The sequence below is a fragment of the Phycodurus eques genome, chromosome 8 (genome assembly GCF_024500275.1).
Source record: "Phycodurus eques isolate BA_2022a chromosome 8, UOR_Pequ_1.1, whole genome shotgun sequence".
Classification (NCBI taxonomy): domain Eukaryota; kingdom Metazoa; phylum Chordata; class Actinopteri; order Syngnathiformes; family Syngnathidae; genus Phycodurus; species Phycodurus eques.
This window is the reverse complement of record NC_084532.1, coordinates 25,398,491-25,418,413: the sequence shown is the minus strand read 5'-3', so window position 1 is coordinate 25,418,413 and position 19,923 is coordinate 25,398,491. Positions and strand designations below refer to the sequence as shown.

Genomic DNA, 19,923 nt, shown 5'->3' with positions numbered 1-19,923 from the left:
GAGGATACACGGCTGGAAATTAAATAGAATTTACCGAGGAGATCAATTTTTATCTGAGAGGAGACTGTGGGCAGAGAGAAACCAGAGCAGGACAGCGAAGTGGAGACTGTGGAGTGTCCCAATTTACTAAGGAGACAAATTTTATCCGAAAGGAGACTGAGGGCAGCGAGAAAACGGCCCGCTGCAGTAAATTGAAGACTGTGGACTATTATTTGTTAATGATATACATTTTATCAGAGAGGAGACTGAGGGCAGCGATAAAACAGATGAAATGTGTATTGATAGTAAATACAGGTGCTCCACGGTCTCCGCTTTGCTTCACCATGCTGTTTTCTTGCCACCCTCTGTTTCTTCTAAGATGAAATGAATCTATATCAACAATACAGGTACTCCACAGTCTCCAATTTGCTGCACCACTCTGTTTTCTTGCTGTCCTCAGTCTCTTCTCAGATACAATTAGTGTCCTTAGTAAATACAGGCACGGCAGTCTCCACTTTGTTGCAGCACTCCATTTACTCACTGCCCTCAGTCTCCTCTCTGTTTCCTTGGAAATCTTGGGTCAAAGTGCTCCACTGCCTCATAAAAGCAGATAAAGGGCAAGGAGATCTGGCTGGAACAGGATGTTAGACAGACACGCACTAAAAGGAAACACCAAAAAAACGACACCACAACGGCAACTTTCTTGAATCACTTCTTTGCGTGTGAATGTAACGCACTTTTTTTTTTTTTTACCACACCTCCATCTTCTGGATTTAGGGGGACACTGCACCTCGTGCCCTACTTCATGTGTGACCGCCATTATATCATGACTGTCATGATATTATCTTTCTGTTGTTTTTCTCCCCCTTCATTTTGAACATTGTTTTTTTTTTTTTTGTAAATTTCTTAGTAATTTTTCCTCCGGGGATTGGCATTTCACCTTTAGCGACTTTTAGCAATGGGTGTCAAAGAACGCTTTTGAAATGATAAAAGATTCGGTTTGTTGGCTTAATTCAGTTCGTATGTTTCTACATTTACTCATGTTGTTTTTTCACTCCAATTTCCACGTTCTTGTTTTTGTTATAATTTTTTTTTTTTATTTATTTATGCTTTTTGGGACTTTGACCGAAATGTATTCATTTATTTATTTATTTATTCACAACTATTACTTTTAATGTAGTGGATTAAAGAACGTTTTGATGCATGACAAGCAGCCCTTAACACCCAAAAAACAATGAGAACAAATGCAGTTTCTTAACTTTATTCTTTTTATTCTGAAGTAGGACGTTGGCTTATGTCATTATATATATATATATATATATATATATATATATATATATATATATATATATATATTTTTTTTTTTTTTTTTTTTTTTTTTTTTTACAGGAGGCAGAATATAGGGATTTGATGTTTTTCCGCTCAGATATTTAAATATGAAATATTCAACCCTTTAGTGTTGTAATCCTCACCGAGGGATGTCCTCCATGTGATGACATCCTTTGTACCACAGAGGGCAGTCTTGCTTTTCACTGCGTGACAAGTTGCTGTCGTTTTCGTTTTCTCTCTTAACATTCAGGTTGATTTTCTCCAACCATTCGCACTAAAATTTTGTGCTATGTATTCTTAATTCAGGTATGTATGTATAACCATAAAATTGCCCAAAGCACACTGAATACAATTAAAGGCCCTGGTTTCTGGTGTTAATGTCTTCATTATTAGTGTCACACACAATAAAATGATATGTAAGACAGTAATATTACATGGGGGGAAAAAAAGTTATTCCATTACATAACTATCATTCTGCAACTGTAGTGCTACTTTGTGGCAAATCATACATGTCGACGCACGTAAAGGGCTTCTTAAAAAATCTAGGGAGAGTGTTTAAGTATGTGTGCGTGTCTGTGTGTGTGTTTGAGGTTGTCCTAAATTATGTTGCTGACAGTCTCTAGTAGTACGACGTGCTATAATTAGCAGTGTTTCGTTGTATGAGATGGCAGACAAAACGCACTAGTGGCACGTTCCCACGCGCCTTCGTCCCTCGTCAGCCGCTCAAAGGCTGAGAGGCGACGTCAACGCTCATTCTTACAAGGCGGGTTTGTTGAAAAGGGTCAGGCTGTGTTGACATGATGTTCCTGGCAACCGGGGGCAGCCAGCCGCGTTTTAGCCCACCGTGAACGAAAAACGGGATGACGGGCCGCGATTGCCGCGCCATTCGGGATGACGACGAGAAACCTACTCGGCCGTGGTAAGACGGGGTGCGTGCAACTCAATTTGGCAGTACGTAAAAGGGTGAACTCAACTCACTTCAACACAAGCAGCACTTTGGCAAATAGTGAGCAAGGCTTCGAGCTGTTTAATGCCACTCGCAGTTGACATTTACAGTCAAACTAAACAGAAAACCAAGACAATTACACCTTGCACCCCGCGAACTTAATGCTAACATGTAATAGAAAACACCATCGATATGCTAGGAATTAGCATCGACAGCATTTTTTTTTTTTCATCTTCTGCGAATATTTTATTATTATTATTATTATTATTATTGCACCTTTATGAGTCACTGAGAGTAGTGATGACTCTTCTTTGTTTGTCTGTATCAATGTATTATACTGCCCTGTGGTGGCCCAAGCGGGCACACCAGAAGGAGCAGCACAATGAATTGAATTGAAGCATTAAATCGTGATACACAAACTGTTTAATTCTTTACATTATTTTTACTGATGTTCTTACTCTATGTTTTTATAAAGTATAGCATTATAGAGTGCTGTTTTCCTTATTTACATATGCCTCAGATCAAACAGGAAGTTAGCGAAGTTTGTCAGAAGCAATCGTTTTGGGTTCGTAGCATCCAAGCTTGGCATCGAAGTTCGATGATTCTCGGAAGGTTAGTAAAGATTAGCCGCTGACACAAGTTTGACGTATATCGACGCCAGATTTTAAGGACATTCATATCATAACAGGACACACGAACAAGTCTCAAGAACCCATGGTCAAAATCAAACAGGAAGTTGGCTATTTTGGTGTGACGCAGCCATTTCAGGCCAATTGCAGGCCTCCCACTGAGAGAATGGTAAAATGTCACTGAAATAGAATCAATCTGGATTATCCGCTTTTTGTTATTTATTTTAATGTCCAACACTTTATTAGTGGGAAAACCCCAATGAGTTCATTTTACAAAACTAGTTACATGAATTCTCTGGATAGCATATATACTGTAATTGCGGGTACGAATAAGCGACTGTACCCAAAGAAGAGAACTGCCTCCAGTGCCAAACAAAAGCATTCCGTGTACTGACGTCACAATCTCCAAAATCTGCGGCGACGTTTCCTGCCGTACAGGAAGCGAGCGCTCCCGTTAGCTTACTGGGTAAACACGATAGCCGGGATAGTTTACACCCTCTCGTCAGTCAACCCTCATTTTTGTTCCGGTTGATTTACGACGCCAACAACAACAACACTGCAGCGCTACTTATTGTTCAACATAACACTGTACAAGACCGGATGGTTCCGAGGGTCAGACGGGCGGCGTGCTGTAGCGGATCTCCGCGCCAAACTTGGGCACGGAAAGCACAGGAGAAGGCTTCTGCTTCTTCAGGAACATGCTGTGCTTGACAATGGCCTCCTCGTTGGCGTAGACCGGCGCGTCGGCGTCGTCCGAGTGGTAGCCCGACTGGTAGCCGCTCGTCTGGTTGGACGATTCGGACGCCAGCGACTCTTTGCTTTTGCAGCGTAGAAGCTGGCTGGTTGTGAGGAAACCACATGACATGCTGTTGATCAGTCACAAATCTTGAGAAAGCGAAGCCCTGTTTCTCCCGGGGGATTTGTTCCAGACCCACGCGCAATACATGAAAATCCACGATATAGAGGGACATGTTTTTATTATTATTTTTTTTAAACATCGGAACGTATCCTCCGCAATAAACTGACGTTCACTACGCTGGTAACTTTGAGACTTTTAGGACTCAATCTCCTAAAATATTTTTCAGGTAATATTTTGAGAGAGTCACAGTGTTTCAGTAGTGTGTGACTGAAAAAAAATCTGCTGAGGATGTGAGAGCATTTTAGTAGTGGGTGTGAGATTCAATTCAGTATTGCATATGAGTGGGAAATTTGTAATGTGTGAAAATATTTCTGTAGTGTGCACGAGAGCACTTCAGGTGTGTGAATGAGAGCGTTTCAGTAGTGTGTGAGCGAAAAAACAGTTGCGCCTGTGAGAACATTTTAGTAGTGTGTGTGTGAGAGCGATTCAGAATTGTATCTGAATGGGGGGAAAAATCTGTGATGTGTGAGAGTATTTCAATTGTCAGTGTGAGAGCATTTTATTTGCGTGTATGAGAACGTTTTAGTGGTGTGTGGGTGAGTATTTCAGTAGTGTGAGAGAGCATTTCAATAATGTGTGTGTGAGTGAAAACAAATCTGCAGGTATGAGAGCATTTCAGTTGTATGTGTGAGAACGTTTCGGTAGTGTATGTGAGCAAACAAGATTTCAGTAGTGTGTGTGAGAGCGTTTTAGTCGTGGGTGACAACTTTGTTCCTAAAAAAGAAAATTCTCATAATATTGCGACTTTATTCTCATAACTTTGCTACATCTTTCTCATAAAATAAAAATTGTATGCATCGCAACCTTTTCCGGCGAATATTAGCACTGAATCTCTTTTAGACATTTTTCATCCACGCAAAATACATAGGATCGCAAACTATTTTTTGTTGTTGTTATATCACCATTTGTAGTATCACAAAAAAACAAAAACAAAATCCCATCATTTTCAACCGCGTTCTTGACTTTGCGACTTTCCGTTCGTAATTTCATGACTTTTATGACGTTTATTCTTGTGACGTTTTTTTCGAATCAATTTGGAAGCAGTGGGTGGTAGATTGTCGTACTCACCTCAAGCTGGGCGTCGTTAGGAGCTGTGGACTCAAACGTTTTGCTTCATCGGGTGAACAGTCCAGGTGACCCTCCTGTAGGAATCATTAAAAAAAATATATATATATATTTTTTTTTTTGCTCCAGTAACCTGGATTATTTTCAATACGTACATAAAATATTTTTTTTCAAATAAGTAATATTACGACTGTATTCTGGTATCTTTAAGACCTTTTTCATCTGATATCCCAACTTGATTTTCGTAGCAACATGATTTAATTCTCGTAACTGTGACTTTTTTTTTTTTTTTCCTAACTTTATGCTCAAAACATTGGGACATTTTTCATGTACTATTATGACTTTATGGGGAACATTATGATGTTATTTTCATTATTTTACAATTTTATTTTCGTATACATTGGGACTTTTTTCATGTAATATTACGACTGTTCTAAAAATATCCACCACTTTATTCTCAGACTTCATTTAGTAAAATCACAACTTTTTCTAATCATATTACCGTTTGAATTTATTTCTTCATATTTAAAAAATGTAATTTATAGACTTTATTCTTTTTTTTTTACTTTGAAATTTGTTACTTCTCTGCTAATTTTAATAATTTATTCTCAGAAATTTGAAACATTTTTCCTTTTCAATATTTTGTCATGTTCCAACTTAATTTCTTGTAGGATTAAAAATTAATTAATAATAATTTAATTTTTTTTAAATTTATATTTAATTTAATTTTTTTAATTTACAACTTCATTCTCCTGTTTTTGTGACTTTTTCGTCCAAGTTTTACAACTTTATTCTTGTAACTTCAAGACGTTTTTAATGGAAGATTAAGAAATTCTTTTGTGAATATTACAGCTTCATTAGTTGTAATATTACAAATTTATTTGAAAAAACTGTATTCTTGTAATTCATTTCACGACAACACAACCTGCTCTCGTCACATTCATTTATTAATGTTAATGATTTATTTATTTCATTGTTGACTCTAGGATGTTTTTCAATCTGTAACATGACAACTTTTTCTTGTCACATTACAATGTTATTACATTTATTTATATTAGTAATTTATTTATACATTTGTTGACCTTATTATCATAACTGTAAGACATTTCTCATTAAATAGGAACATTTTGGCGAAACACTCCAACACTCCACTCAGCACAACATTTCCATGTAATATTACAATGTCTTACTTGTAATACTGCAATAAAAGTTGGTTCCCAGAACACTACAACTCTTTTTCTCAGAATATTCCTATTTATTTCTCATAAAATTAGGACTACATTTATTAAAACAAATTCCCTAGTATTTATAATTTATATGTATCAGTGATAGGAAGACTCCCACCATGACACTGCTGTGCTCCACGGGGACGTCGTCAAACGTCTTCACGCTGAGCCTCCGGCTGCAGATTTCGCCCTGCCTGGACCCCGAAGACACACCCTGACGTCAGCAGACGAGCACGCGCACCACGGAGGGATTGGAGGATTTCGAGGATACATTACGCTGACCCGAGAGACAGAGCGTTGTCGTAGTGCGGCTGAGCTTCCAGGATGTCTCTGCTCTGAGGCGTGGCGTAACCCGGAGCTCCCGCCACGTCGCCTCCTGCCGTCAGCGGGATGTAGTCCTTGCCGTCCTGGAGGGGAGAACGCCTTATGTTATGCTGAATGCGAAAAAGTTGTAAACAGCCGGGGAAATGACGACCGGTGTTAGGCTAGGTGCGTCAAACGTACGGCCTGCGGGCCGAAACTGCCCTGTCCAGGAGTCCCAATCCCGCTCGTGGGGATAGAGATTTTTAGAGATTTTTCAACAAAAGTAACTGTTGTTGGTAATTTTGTCCACTAGAGGTCGCCCTGATGACCATTTGAATGACCACTTACCACTTAAATGACAATCGGAAATTGGCCGGTACTCAGGATTTGTTGACACCTGATGTTGACGCAGTTGTGAAGGCAAAACAATTTCAGGCGCGAAGTAAGCTTACTTCATATAAAATTCTGTTCCACATTCGCACTACAGTTCTGTGAACATGAATCCCTCCTGTAGAAATATTTTAAGACACTGAATGTTGCAAAATGTCAGTCAACAGTTTCAGTTTAAAAGAGGTTGGTTTGGTAAAACTTGTTTTTTCATGCACTGTAACAACTTGCATGTATAAACCCAATTCCAATGAAGTTGGGACGTTTTGTTAAACACAAATAAAAACAGAATACAATCATTTGCAAATCATGTTCAACCTATATTTAATTGAATACACTACAAAGACACGATATTTAATGTTCAAACTGATCAACTTGATTGTTTTTAGCAAATAATAATTTACTTGGAATTTTATGGCTCCAACACGTTCCAAAAAAACTGAGACAGGCGGTAAAAAAAGACTGCGAAAGTTGAGGAATGCTGATCAAACACCTGTTTGGAACATCCCACAGGTGAACCGGCGAATTGGGAACAGGTGGGTGCCATGATTGGGTATAAAAGGAGCTTCCCTGAATTGCTCAAGTCATTCACAAGCAAAGATGGGGCGAGGTTCACCTCTTTGTGAACAAGTGCGTGAAAAAATAGTCGAACAGTTTAAGGACAATGTTCCTCAACGTACAATTGCAAGGAATTTAGGGATTTCATCATTTACGGTCCATAATATCATCAAAAGGTCACGGACATTCAATGTCCGTGACCTTCGATCCCTCGGGCGGCACTGCATCAAAAACAAACATCAATGTGTAAAGGATATCACCACACGGGCTCAGGAACACTTCAGAAAACCAATGCCAGTAAATCCAGTTGGGCGCTACATCCGTAAGTGCAACTTGAAACTCTACTATGCAAAGCAAAAGCCATTTATCACCAACACCCAGAAACGCCGCCGGCTTCTCTGGGCCCAAGCTCATCTAAGATGGATTGATGCAAAGTGGAAAAGTGTTCTGTGGTCCGACGAGTCTACATTTCAAATTGTTTTTGGAAATTGTGGACGTCGTGTCCTCCGGGCCAAAGAGGAAAGGAACCATCCGGACTGTTATGGACGCAAAGTTCAAAAGCCAGCATCTGTGATGGTATGGGGCTGCGTTAGTGCCAATGGCATGGGTAACTTACACATCTATGAAGGCACCATTAATGCTGAAAGGTACATACAGGTTTTGGAGAAACATATGCTGCCATCCAAGCAACGTCTTTTTCATGGACGCCTCTGCTTATTTCACCAAGACAATGCCAAACTACATTCTGCACGTGTTACAACAGCGTGGCTTCGTAGTAAAAGAGTGCGGGTACAAGACTGGCCTGCCTGCATTCCAGACCTGTCTCCCATTGAAAAGGTGTGGCGCATTATGAACCGTAACATACGACAAAGGAGACCCCAGACTGTTTAACAGCTGAAACTGTACATCAAGCAAGAATGGGAAAGAATTCCACCTACAAAGCTTCAACAATTAATGTCCTCAGTTCCCAAATGTTTATTGAAAGTTGTTTAAAGAAAAGGTGATGTAACACTGTGGTAAACATGAGCCTGTCCCAGCTTTTTTGGAACGTGTTGCAGCCATAAAATTCTAAGTTCATGATTATTTGCTAAAAACAATAAAGTTTGAACGTTAAATATCTCGTCTTGTGTATTCAATTAAATATAGGTCGAACATGATTTGCAAATTATTGTATTCTGTTTGGCGGCACGGTGGGCGACTGGTTTGAGTGTCTGCCTCACAGTTCGAAGGACCGGGGTTCAATCCCCGGCCACGCCTGTGTGGAGTTTACATGTTCTCCCCGTGCCTGTGTGGGTTTTCTCCGGGCACTCCGGTTTCCTCCCACATCCTAAAAACATGCGTGGTAGATTGATTGAAGACTCTAAATTGCCCGTAGGTGTGAATGTGAGTGCGAATGATTGTTTGTTTATGTGTGCCCTGCGATTGGCTGGCAACCAGTTCAGGGTGTACCCCGCCTCCTGCCCGAAGATAGTTGGGTTAGACTCCAGCACTCCTGCGACCCTAGTGAGGATAAGCAGCTCAGAAAATGGATGGATGTATTCTGTTTTTATTTATGTTTAACACAACATCCCAACTTCATTTGAATTGGGGTTGTACTTTTATGTATTCATTTACAAGGCAAGGGAACAACTGCACCCTCATTGTGAAAAGTTTCCACTTTAGTTTGTATGGTGTATGATGAGTCAGTTGAGGTTGTCAAGATTTCCAGTTGGATGTGGAAATGAATGTAAATTTAAAACAATATCTAGATCTTAACAAGCTATTTTATAAAAGGTACACACATTATATAGATCCACTGTGATCTGAAAGTTGGACGCGTAAATGAAAATGCTGATTCATAATATTGTTGAAATTGCATTAAAAAAAATGTCAGCAAATTTCATATTTTCAACAAGCTAATAATCAATAAATGTTTCAAATTAATTTTCAAATTAATTATTTATTATATTTATTAATTTTCCAAATTAATTTTTCCCACCAAAATGATGGGAGAAAAACTCAAATTTTGTAAAGACTTTTCTAAAAAGAAAAATATGACAGTACTAGAGTTATTGTTTTTATCTGGTACAGTATTATTACTGGTTTTTTTTTTGTAATTTTACAACTTTATTCAAACATTTGTCATATAATTATACTAGAAAAATAAGTTAAAAAACAGAAGTTAGATGAAAAGCCAGTTTGTCTAATTATTTCTATTTTTTAACTAAGCATAATTGAGGGAAAATGACGATTCAAGTAAAATTTGTGTGAGTGGGACAACATGTTCATATTTCATCCATCCGTATCGATCCTGTACGGTAAGGGCGAACATGCATACCTGACGAGCGCTGGCCTGCAGCAGGTTGCCCAAATGCTCTACCAGTTCGGCGAAGGTGGGCCTGTCCGTGGGACGGTCCAGCCAGCAGTCCAACATGGTCTGATATCTGCCAACGCAAGTGGTTTTGCGCGTGTCTCAGCGTGACAAACAGATGTGAGCTGGTAATAACCATCTCCTCGTCACTCACATCTCCGAGGTGGCGTACTCTGGCGGTCTCATCCTGGTGCCTTCTTTAAGCCTTCGGCAGAACGTCTCGTCGATGCAGACGCCGGGATAGGGCGACGCTCCTGGGGACCGGATAAAAATTTTTTTCCAACAATAACATATACACTTTTTCGAGTTACGAGGCGTCGTGGATTTATTTGCAATGTGACTAGCCGGCCGACCTCACTCTAGTTCCTGATGTCACTCACTAGGCCACGCCCCTTAAAGGCACACATCCAACACATGAATACAACAGTATGTACGGTATTTAAAAACTTTATATTCATTCCCTGACTCCGACGACCCTCAACAGGTGTCACACGCATACAGTCACGGATACAGTACTGTAGAACATGAGGATGGCAATCCCAAGTGGACAAAATTAATACCTGGACCTCACACACATATTGGATTGGTATAATGCATAAATCTATATGCAAAGAGTAAAATATACGGTTGCCACTTAACGGATTTTGTCTATCGCGGGCGTGGTCTGGAACGTACTCCCAGCAATAGGCGAGAGATTATTACATACACAAAGCTTAATCAAGTGATGTGAAGAGACGCGCCTCCCGGGCACGCAGTAATCCGTCTTGTGTCACGTGAACTAGTTGGTTTACCCAGTGAGAAGATCTCCCAGAGAAGGACCCCGAAGGACCAGACATCACTCTGGGTGGTGTACACCCGGTCGAAGATGGTCTCCGGAGCCATCCACTTCAAAGGGAGTCGTGCCTACAGGGAAACCACAAAGATGTCAGTACCCACGTGTTTATCAGTGACGTGAGTAATACATCGGTGATAGTGACGAATTAAAGTTGATTTTGTCCGGACAATTTTGATACTTCTTAGTGGTTCAAAATGGGTTCCCGCTTACTTAACACTGCTTATGCTAACAAGATAATTGCAAACAGAGAGGAGATCAGAGTTATTCAACCGGTGATACATTGCATCATCCTCTCTCGAGGATTGAATTTAATATCTTGACAAACAGCCAGCACAAACGAGTCAACCTGACAGGGATAAGATTTGTCTAACGTGCCCAGATGAGGTGCAACAATTAATCGATTAATCGACGACTAATCGACGATCAAATTAATCGACAACTATTTCGATAATCGGTTAATCGTTCAGAGACATTGTTTAACTTAAAATTGCAATAAATATTCTATTTCTGACATCCTTCATGAAAGCAGACTGATTATCTCTGCGTTGAATCAAAATAAGACATGTTCTGCTTTTACTTTGGAAAAGAATGATCAAAGTGTTTGCTTATTTTCTTACGTTATGGACCAACCCGGTAACTGAATCATAATCACTTTACGTTTGTGTAATTTCTGCAGTCAATTTGAAATAATGTCCTGTTTTTTTTTAATAGAGGATGGAAATTAAAAACTTTTCGGATTCATCGAAAACATTTGTGACAGATGAATTTATTACTAAAATAATTGTTAGTTGCAGCCCTTAGTGCCCGATTATGCCTTACAAAAGCAGTAATTGATCCACATGTTGGAAACTTTTGTACACGTCGCCTTACCGCACTTGTACAACTATACATGAGAAAAAGCCAAACGAATGCTGGAGGCGATGTGAGACAGCAGGTATCCGGTTTGATGGCTCATTTTATTTTATGGATCGTGTTTGCATAAGAGGTGTGTCAGAAAGGCCCCAGGACTGTTGTCACAAAAGTTGACCGTTGTCACCCTCTTGAGCTTGGGAAACATGAAAAATGACCCAGAGCCAGGTCCAGTGAGTAGGGAGGTTGATCCAGCACGGCAATGTTCTTCTCAGCCAGGAACTGTTGGATGCCCAATGAATGAAGAATCTCTTTGTGGACGTGCTGGTTGATCGCCTGCCCCCCATTGAAGTGGAAAACTCATAGCTTCGGTTAGGAACTTTTCTGACACACCTCGTACATGTGAGTGACCGAAGGAGGAACTTACATCTCCCTTACGGACGTAGTCGGGGTCCTTGTAGACGTCCCTGGCCAGACCAAAGTCACAGATCTTCACCACATTGCTCTCAGAAAGCAGGATGTTCCTGGCGGCCAGATCTCTGTGGATGCACTGAAAGCACATGGAACCAGTTAGTTCTGATGTGGACAGAATCCGGATGGACATCCACAATGCTGGATGGTTCTTTCACCTTGCGAGAGGACAGGAACTCCATGCCTTTGGCCACCTGGAAACTGTAGCAGATCAGGTCTTCCATGGTCAGGTGGTCTTCGTCTGTGCTCTCTGCAATGCATGGTGGGTGTTAGGAACGGCAAAACCCAGGTGGAAGAGAAGACCAAATGGACATTCGTACCGTCCTGAGGATTCAGGTGGCAGCCTGAAGCTCTGTCGGCCGTTCCCGTGCAGATGTCCAGCTTTGCGATCTTCCCCAGGCCGAGATCTCCTTCGGTCACGTCGTCTTCCTCTGCAGACGTCCACCTCTGGCTGTCCATTCTCTTTCTCTGAGGACCACAGAAGAACAAGAATGAATATCTATTTTCAATCCTGTGCTATTTATGATCCATCTACCTTATATGGACTGTATTCTCCTCGCTTGCTCTTCAGGTAGCTGGACAGGTTTCCATGTTTGCAGTACTCCACGATGACCATGAGAGGGCCTAAAGCGGCGATGAAGCAAAGCAGAGCAACGGGTGTAGAGTTATTGCATATGTACCTTTCTCCTTGTAGCGTGCACCAATGAATCGCTTCATTTGGTCAAGCTATAACCATGTGGAGTTGATTTATTCATTGAGCTTGCCCACTATTCTCCACCCATGCCCAATCATGAAAACTAAATTATTTTGCAATTTATCATCGCCCATCTTTTTATAGATGGGTCAAATTTGGTCTCAATTGGACAAAATCTCATGGACAAGTTTTTTTTTTTGAAGGACTTTTGGAAATGGTAAAACAAAAAAAAATGACACTAAAATGGCTGTTTTAAAGTAAAATGGCAGACTGTCTGTGTCTTTTCAGGTATGGGTTCTTGAGACTTTTTTTGTGGAGCTACTCCTGATAGACATACCTACCAAATTTCATGTTGCTAAGTGTAATCGGCTTAGGAGGCTGAATTTCCCAAACAATTCCAGGTGGCACGACCAAGGCAATAGTTGGGGTTCACGAAAATTCCTCAAAATGATGATCTACCTTGCCTTAGATACGACACAACTTTAGGTTTGCACACTGCTAAAAATAGTTGCTTCCTTAGTTTTTTGGGGGCATGGGTTCTGGAGATTTTTTTGTAGGTTTAGTCATGACAGACAGCCCAACCAAATTTCATGTTGCCAATTGAAACTGGCTTCAGCTACTGAGTTTTTAAGTGCTACCAAGCCAATTTTGAGAATTTTTCACTTTATGGGCGCTTCAAACCGAAACGGCTGACTTCTTGTGTCTTGGACATGGATTCCTTAGACTTTTTTTTTTGGTCTCCTCACATTAGACACGTCTCACAAATTTCATGTTGCTAAGTTAAACTGACTCCAGGGGCTGAATTTGAATGATTATTGGATTCGGTGGTCATCAGTGGTGCTGCTGTAACCCTTGACGTCTGTTTCATCCAAAGTAACTTTGACCGTGTCTGAAAAGCCCGCCAATGACGGCACAATCAAACTGCACGGGAAGCCGAGACTTGAGCGGAAACCAATGTCACGGAGGGAGGTGTAATATATGCAGACTGAGTGAATGGACTGGTTACATTATAATATTATTAGAATATGAGTTAAATGTTTTTAGTGGTGCCTTATGCTACACAAAAGCAATAGTAATTCATTCATTGGTACTTGTGCTACCCCTGTAGCGCATTACTTCCATCGGTGGTATGCAACTACTCACCACCAGGCTTGGTGCAGGCTCCCAGTAGGTTGACCACATTGAGGTGATGTCCGATGTGGATGAGGATCTTCAGTTCCGACATCAAAGCTCGGTACTCGCTGGACGTGGCTCCCTCTGCCACGCCAGATCGGACCAACGTTTGACTTGCGTCTTTTACTGTATGCACCGTACGTCTGGGGAAAGACTCACCTTTAAGCATCTTGACGGCAACGGTGGTGCAGGTGGCGATTTTCTCGATGCCGAAGGCGGCGGCTTCCACAACCTGGCCGAACGCGCCTCGTCCCAGCGGATCGCCTTGAAATGCGTAACATTTATATTCACCTGTTTGTTTGATTGATGCTGTGTTCAAAAATGCTGGGAAATGTCACACTTCGAGCTTATAAGTCGACAAAAAAAATGACTGATGACCATCGTTGACTAGAATTTTATAGTCTGCAAGAAAATTTGATATCCTGACTCACTCATTTCTTTGCTTGACCCTGGCGAACATACTGTCTAATTTCTGTGGTTGATTATGGGAACATCCTGACTGATTTCTTTGGACGACCATGGGAGCTTTCCTGTCTCATTTGTTTGGTCGACTATGAGGAATATCCTAACACATTTGGCCAAACATAGGTGATATTAACCATCAAATAATTTATGTAAATCTGAGATCCTGACTAATTGCTTTGGTTGACCACAGGGAAATTCATTTCTTTGGTCAACTGTGGGGAATATTGATAATCAATTAATTGATTAAGCCGGCACGGTGGACAAACTGCCTCACAGTTCTGGAGACCGGGGTTCAAATCCCGGCCCCGCCTGTGTGGAGTTTGCACATTCTCCCCGTGCCTGGGTGGGTTTTCTCCGGGCACTCCGGTTTCCTTCCACATCTCAAAAACATGCGTGGTAGGTTGATTGAAGAGTCTAAATTGCCCGTAGGGTGTGAATGTGAGTGCAACTGGTTGTTTGTTTCTATGTGCCCTGCGATTGGCTGGCGACCAGTTCACGGTGTACCCCTCCTCCCGCCCTAAAATAGCTGGGATAGGCTCCAGCAGCCCACGACCCTAGTGAGGATAAGCAGTAATGAAAATGGATGGATGGATCAATTAATTGATTAAATCATGACATTATGGCTAATCTTTTTTGTCAACCATTGGAAATGTCCTGACTCATTTCTGAAAGTCGACCATGGCAAACAGGGAAAGTCCTGACTCATTTCTTTGGTCAACTCTGGTGAATGTCCTGATTAATTTCTGTGGTCAACTATGAGGAATGTCCCAACAGATTTCTTTGGTCAAACATGGAAAATTTTAACAATCAAAGAATTCATCAATATATGAGATCCTGACTGATTTCATTGTCAACCATGGGGAATGAGGTGATTCATTTCTTTGGTCAACCATAGGAATAAATCATTAATAATCAATTAATTGATGAAAATGTGACATTATGGCTAATTTTTTATCAACATAACCATCAAATAAATACATTTTTAAATTTCAATAATGTCTGTTCATATACCGAGCTTCAGCCTGTCCCGAGGGAATTCCCACTTGTTAGCATCATAAGTGAGCCGCTCACACTGCTCGTCCATGGGCACGTCTTCTGAGTCCAGGATCATGGAGAGGTAGCCCGTCTTTAGATCGCCACCGTTGGACTGGAACAGAACATAATTTGCATTACACTGCGACAGTGTGGCGTGTTTCCAGTGAAGCTCCCTTCCAGTAAAAAAAAAAGGAGGCCCATTGGGTGTACGTGACTTAGAACGTGTACGTGACGCAGAAAGTGACCCTGTTGTTCTTGGACACAAAAGACAGCGGTCGCTTCTAATCAGTCATACTGGTTTTATGTAAGTCTGTGTGTGCGTGCATGTTGTTTTCAACCATGTCCTCCAAGTGTGTGGGCTGAGGATATGATGAAGGGGCCACTTGGGACGTAAGATTACCTCTGACTGAAATGCTGTTATACATAGAACTGGAACACATATTCTATATCAGTATATGTTATGCATGTATTATGTGTGAAAAACAATGTGTAGCGTTTGTGAGAGCATTTCGGTAGCGCGTGAGAGAGAAAATCCTGAATTATGACAGCTCCGTAAAGGAGGAACTGCTTACTCTCTTTCTCCCGCGGATGACAAAGACGATCAGGAGCCAGAAAAACATGGCGATGACCACAGATCCGATGGGAATGATCAGCTCCACGTTGGTCTTTTCCTCCGCGCCTGAAAGCAGCGCAATCACACCACAAAAGTGTGTGGTACATTTGCTTATTTCACAACACCCCCGTTGCGTCGATGATGGGGAACATCCTGGCTCATTTCTTTGGTCGACCGTGGAGAATATACTCACTCATTTATTTGGTCGACAATTATTTTGGGTCAATATGACTGATTTTGAAAATAAAAATCAATGACTTGCTAAAAATACGACATCCTAACTTGTTTCTCTGGATGACTATGGGGAATATTAACATTAACAATCAATACATTTGACAAAAATATGACATCCTGACTCATTTCTTTGGTCGACATTGGGGAACATCCAGACTCCTTTCTTTGGTCAATCGTGGAGAATTTTACCAATCAATTAACTGATAAAAATGTGCCATCCTCGCTCATTTCATTGGTCGACTGTGGTTAACTTTCCAAATAGTTTCTTTGGTCAAATAAGAGGAGGCCCATAACGCATTTCTTTGGTTGACTAGAGAAAACATCCTAACTCATTTCTTTGGTCGACCATGGGAAATTTTAAAAAATAAAAAATAAATCAGTTAATGGATGAAAATATTACTGCACATTTTGACTCCATGCTTTGGTCAACTATGGTAAACGTCCCGACTCATTACCTTGGTCGACTATGAGGAATGTCCAGACTAATTTCTTTCGTCTACTATGAGGTACATCCTATTTAATTTCATGCAGTCTTTGTGTACAATTTCAGATCAATGCCCCTGTTCGCAATTGCCCTGTGATGAACTAATGATTATTTCAGGGTGTAGTCTTAATCCCCTTTCACATCTAAGCCCATCTAAGCCATCTTTTTTCCTGGCTCACTGCAATTATAGGTTGAAGCAGGTCAACAAAATTGACGGCTTCCGACATAGTAGCAGAGGCGGAACACCCACAACTCACTGCTCAGGTGCCTTTGTGCCGAAGCAATTGTGGCCGACGCAGCGGCAATTTACACTTTGTGGAGTTCTGTCTGAAAGGCGCAAGCTAACACATGCCGATACTACTATTTTTCCAGGATGGCCATGTGAAAAGGGGTTCGGCAACCGATTCAGCCTGAACGGGATACGTAGTGCAGAAAATGAAGGAATGGCGTTCCCTTTCTCATTGTGTTTGTCTCGTGCGTGTGTTTATGTCGGAATATTTCACATTTTCGCCAGCCGAAGTTAATTGTACAAAGAGCTGAGTATTGTTTTAAACGAGGTCTCTCTCTCTTTCACTAATTTGCGGTGTCTAACTCGTTAGCAGCAGCGGCGACCCCGTTCTATCTGGGCCCGCATTCTGCTGGCGAGGCCCGGGTCACGTAGACGGGTTTGTTTTTGTGATTCCCGGTGGTCGGCTTGGACAGGAGAGCTGAAGCGAGGCCCGCCAAAACCCCTCGTACACCCACCGCCCCTCTTTGTCCCCAAGTCCTTCTATTGTTTTGCATTTAGAAACTCCCGGGAGGATGTGCACAAACTGAGCCGGCTTCCTGTCATGCGGAAGTTGTCCTCTGTTTAAATCTTTGATATTCAACAAAAGTTAGCCTTGAGGCTAAATATAAATGAGATAGTTTAGCCAGGAGGTTTCGAGCTCAACAACAAATTCTTATTAATATCAGCAAACAGGAAATGGTGCATCCCAATCTGGAATGCTGGAGATACAATTATTCCCCCCAAAGCATTAAATGGGAGTAAATAGCGTGACACCATAGCAGCACAACATAGTGTTCCTTTTACAATCCACTTTTTGTATTATGTTTGTTTTTTTATTTTTGTCAGATTTGCTGAATATGTTTTGGTCATATTTAGACCTTTTTTGCCAGTATTCTCAGATTTTTTTTGTCACTTTTCTGACCAATTGTTGTTGCTTTTCTAGACTAAGATTTCTATCCATTTTTTTTTATCAGTTTTTGTCAGTTTTCTGCCACATTTTTGTCTGATCTATGCCAATTTTTGTCATATTTTGTCCATTTTTGTTTGTTTTTTGTTTTTTGTTTAACTTTTGTCTGATTTGTTCTGCTTTTTCCATATATTTTTTTTGTTTGGTCTATTTTCTTCCCAGATTTTTGTGTTGTTTTTTTTCTTTCAGTTTCTGCCATGTAAAAAAAAAAAGAAATCATTATTTTATTAAATTAGTCTTTGTCATATTCTGTCAGTTTTTTGCCAGATGATAATCTAATATTTGTCCGTTTTATCATATAGTTTTCCACGTTTTGTCAGATTTTTGTTCATTTTCTTTCTTTGTCATATTTCTGGACAATATTGTCATATTTTTGCCAAACTTATGGGGATTTTTCCAGTTTTTAAGTTCACGATCCCTATCTTAACATGACAAAAACATAAAACATTGAAATAGAATAAGTAATATTATATATATTATATAATATAATAATATTATTAAAAGTATTCATGTGTGCAGATCATTACACAGATCATTTGCTCTGTCCAACCAATCACAGAAAGGGTCAATGTTGATGTCATCAAGGGCCAGCACTCTGGCCCTATGAGGACCAATTTAGAAATCTGATTGGTTAATATATTAGCAATGGTTCCCATTGCTAATATAGTTGAAGTTACTCCGGCCACCGCTACTGATTCTGAAGGCCCTGGGCAGATTACTGTAGATTGATATGGCAACAATTTGAGGATAAAATCTGTTTGGACAAAACATTTATAAAATCAAACCCGTATTAGACGCAGTGCAGCCAAGAGAAGTTGACCAAAGGTTGAGCTTGCACACTGACCTTCAGTAGTCAAGAAGGCCTGTGAGGTGTCGCATCCGCGGCTGTTGCAAGCAGTGCAGCCATACAAGCCGCCGTCGTCCTTCTTGACGCGCTGGATGGTCAGCACGTGACCGCGCCGGCTCAAGATCACGCCTGGACAGATGTGCCCGATATAAGTCGAAAACGACTGAAATAATTCACAGAGTCAAAATGAACGCATGTCTTACCGGAGCCCTCCACCAACGTGTGGTTGTTTTTGGTCCACACCACGGTTGGGTCGGGCGTGCCGGCGGCGTCACACAGGAGCGTGACGGTGGCGCTCACGTTGACTCTTTGGTCGGTGAGATTGTTGAGGATGCTCGGAGCCTCGAGACCTGCAAAACATTTGCAATGCAGTGAACTGAAACTCCGTTCTTTTTTAGACAGCCACCCAAAAAGCCCTGTAATTCGCACTATAGGCCACAAGATGACGACAAAGCATTTTTTTGATTCTATTTTCTATTTTTTTCCTGACAAATCAAAGCTCCTCCCCTCAGTTCAACTGTTGAACAAAAACAGATGGCGCCAAAGCTTTGATATTAGACATGGCTTTGGCCTGAGCACAAAAACATACAGTGGAAAGTTCCATCCATCCAATATTTTTTTACTGCTTACGTTTTTAATTGCTTGTATACAAATACAGCAGCAATGTAACCCAAATTTGTTGTAACGCGATCATTGGAGGGTTTATTTGATTATGTCACTTTTTGTCATATTTTTGTTCAAGTATTGCCTGATTTTTGTCAGTTTGTGGAATTTTATTGTCACATTATTGTCCAAATCTTATTTGTTTTTCCAGTTTTGGGCGTTTTTGTCAGTTTTGTCAAATTTTTGTCCACGTTTTGTCAGATTTGTGTCAGGGTTTTTTTTTTTTTTATTTGCCTGCTTTTTGTATTTTTGTCATGTTTTTGACCAATTTCTGTTGGGTTTTTTTTCAGTTTTTGTAATTTTTTGTATTTTTGTTTAATCAGTTGTAGTCATATTTGATCAGTTTTTGACAGATTTTTGTCAGATTTGTCATGTTTTTGTCACAGTCTTATTCACAAATCAGATGTCTATAAGACAAAACTTTTTTGCCAGATTCGTGTATTTTTAAAAAATTATTATTTGTTCCATTTCAGTAATTTTTTAGTGTGTCAGATTTGTTTAAAATTACTTTTTGTCATATTTTGTCAGTTCTTGCTAGATTTGTTTGGGTTTTTTTGTTTTCAGTTTGACAAATGTAAATGCAGGATTGGTAGGACCATAAATTCAAATGATAGTGGCAATCATTTAAAAAAAA

At 40.5% G+C, this 19,923-nt stretch overlaps 1 protein-coding gene across 1 annotated transcript in view; it reads right to left on the bottom strand.

The window, feature by feature from the left end:
* Positions 1–1,399: 1,399 nt before the first annotated feature.
* kdr (kinase insert domain receptor (a type III receptor tyrosine kinase)) overlaps positions 1,400–19,923 on the bottom strand; it is a 28,678-nt gene continuing 10,154 nt past the window's right edge. The window contains exons 14-30 of the mRNA XM_061683237.1: positions 18,830–18,976; positions 18,624–18,755; positions 15,786–15,892; positions 15,190–15,325; positions 13,873–13,977; positions 13,684–13,797; positions 12,382–12,470; positions 12,167–12,314; positions 12,005–12,096; positions 11,803–11,925; positions 10,483–10,594; positions 9,846–9,945; positions 9,659–9,764; positions 6,376–6,500; positions 6,212–6,287; positions 4,871–4,944; positions 1,400–3,722 (exon numbers count right to left, since the gene is read on the bottom strand). Of these exons, the coding sequence (XP_061539221.1) occupies positions 3,497–3,722; positions 4,871–4,944; positions 6,212–6,287; positions 6,376–6,500; positions 9,659–9,764; positions 9,846–9,945; positions 10,483–10,594; positions 11,803–11,925; positions 12,005–12,096; positions 12,167–12,314; positions 12,382–12,470; positions 13,684–13,797; positions 13,873–13,977; positions 15,190–15,325; positions 15,786–15,892; positions 18,624–18,755; positions 18,830–18,976 (2,012 nt within the window). The 3' untranslated portion in view covers positions 1,400–3,496. The remainder of the gene's footprint in view (positions 3,723–4,870; positions 4,945–6,211; positions 6,288–6,375; positions 6,501–9,658; positions 9,765–9,845; positions 9,946–10,482; positions 10,595–11,802; positions 11,926–12,004; positions 12,097–12,166; positions 12,315–12,381; positions 12,471–13,683; positions 13,798–13,872; positions 13,978–15,189; positions 15,326–15,785; positions 15,893–18,623; positions 18,756–18,829; positions 18,977–19,923) is intronic.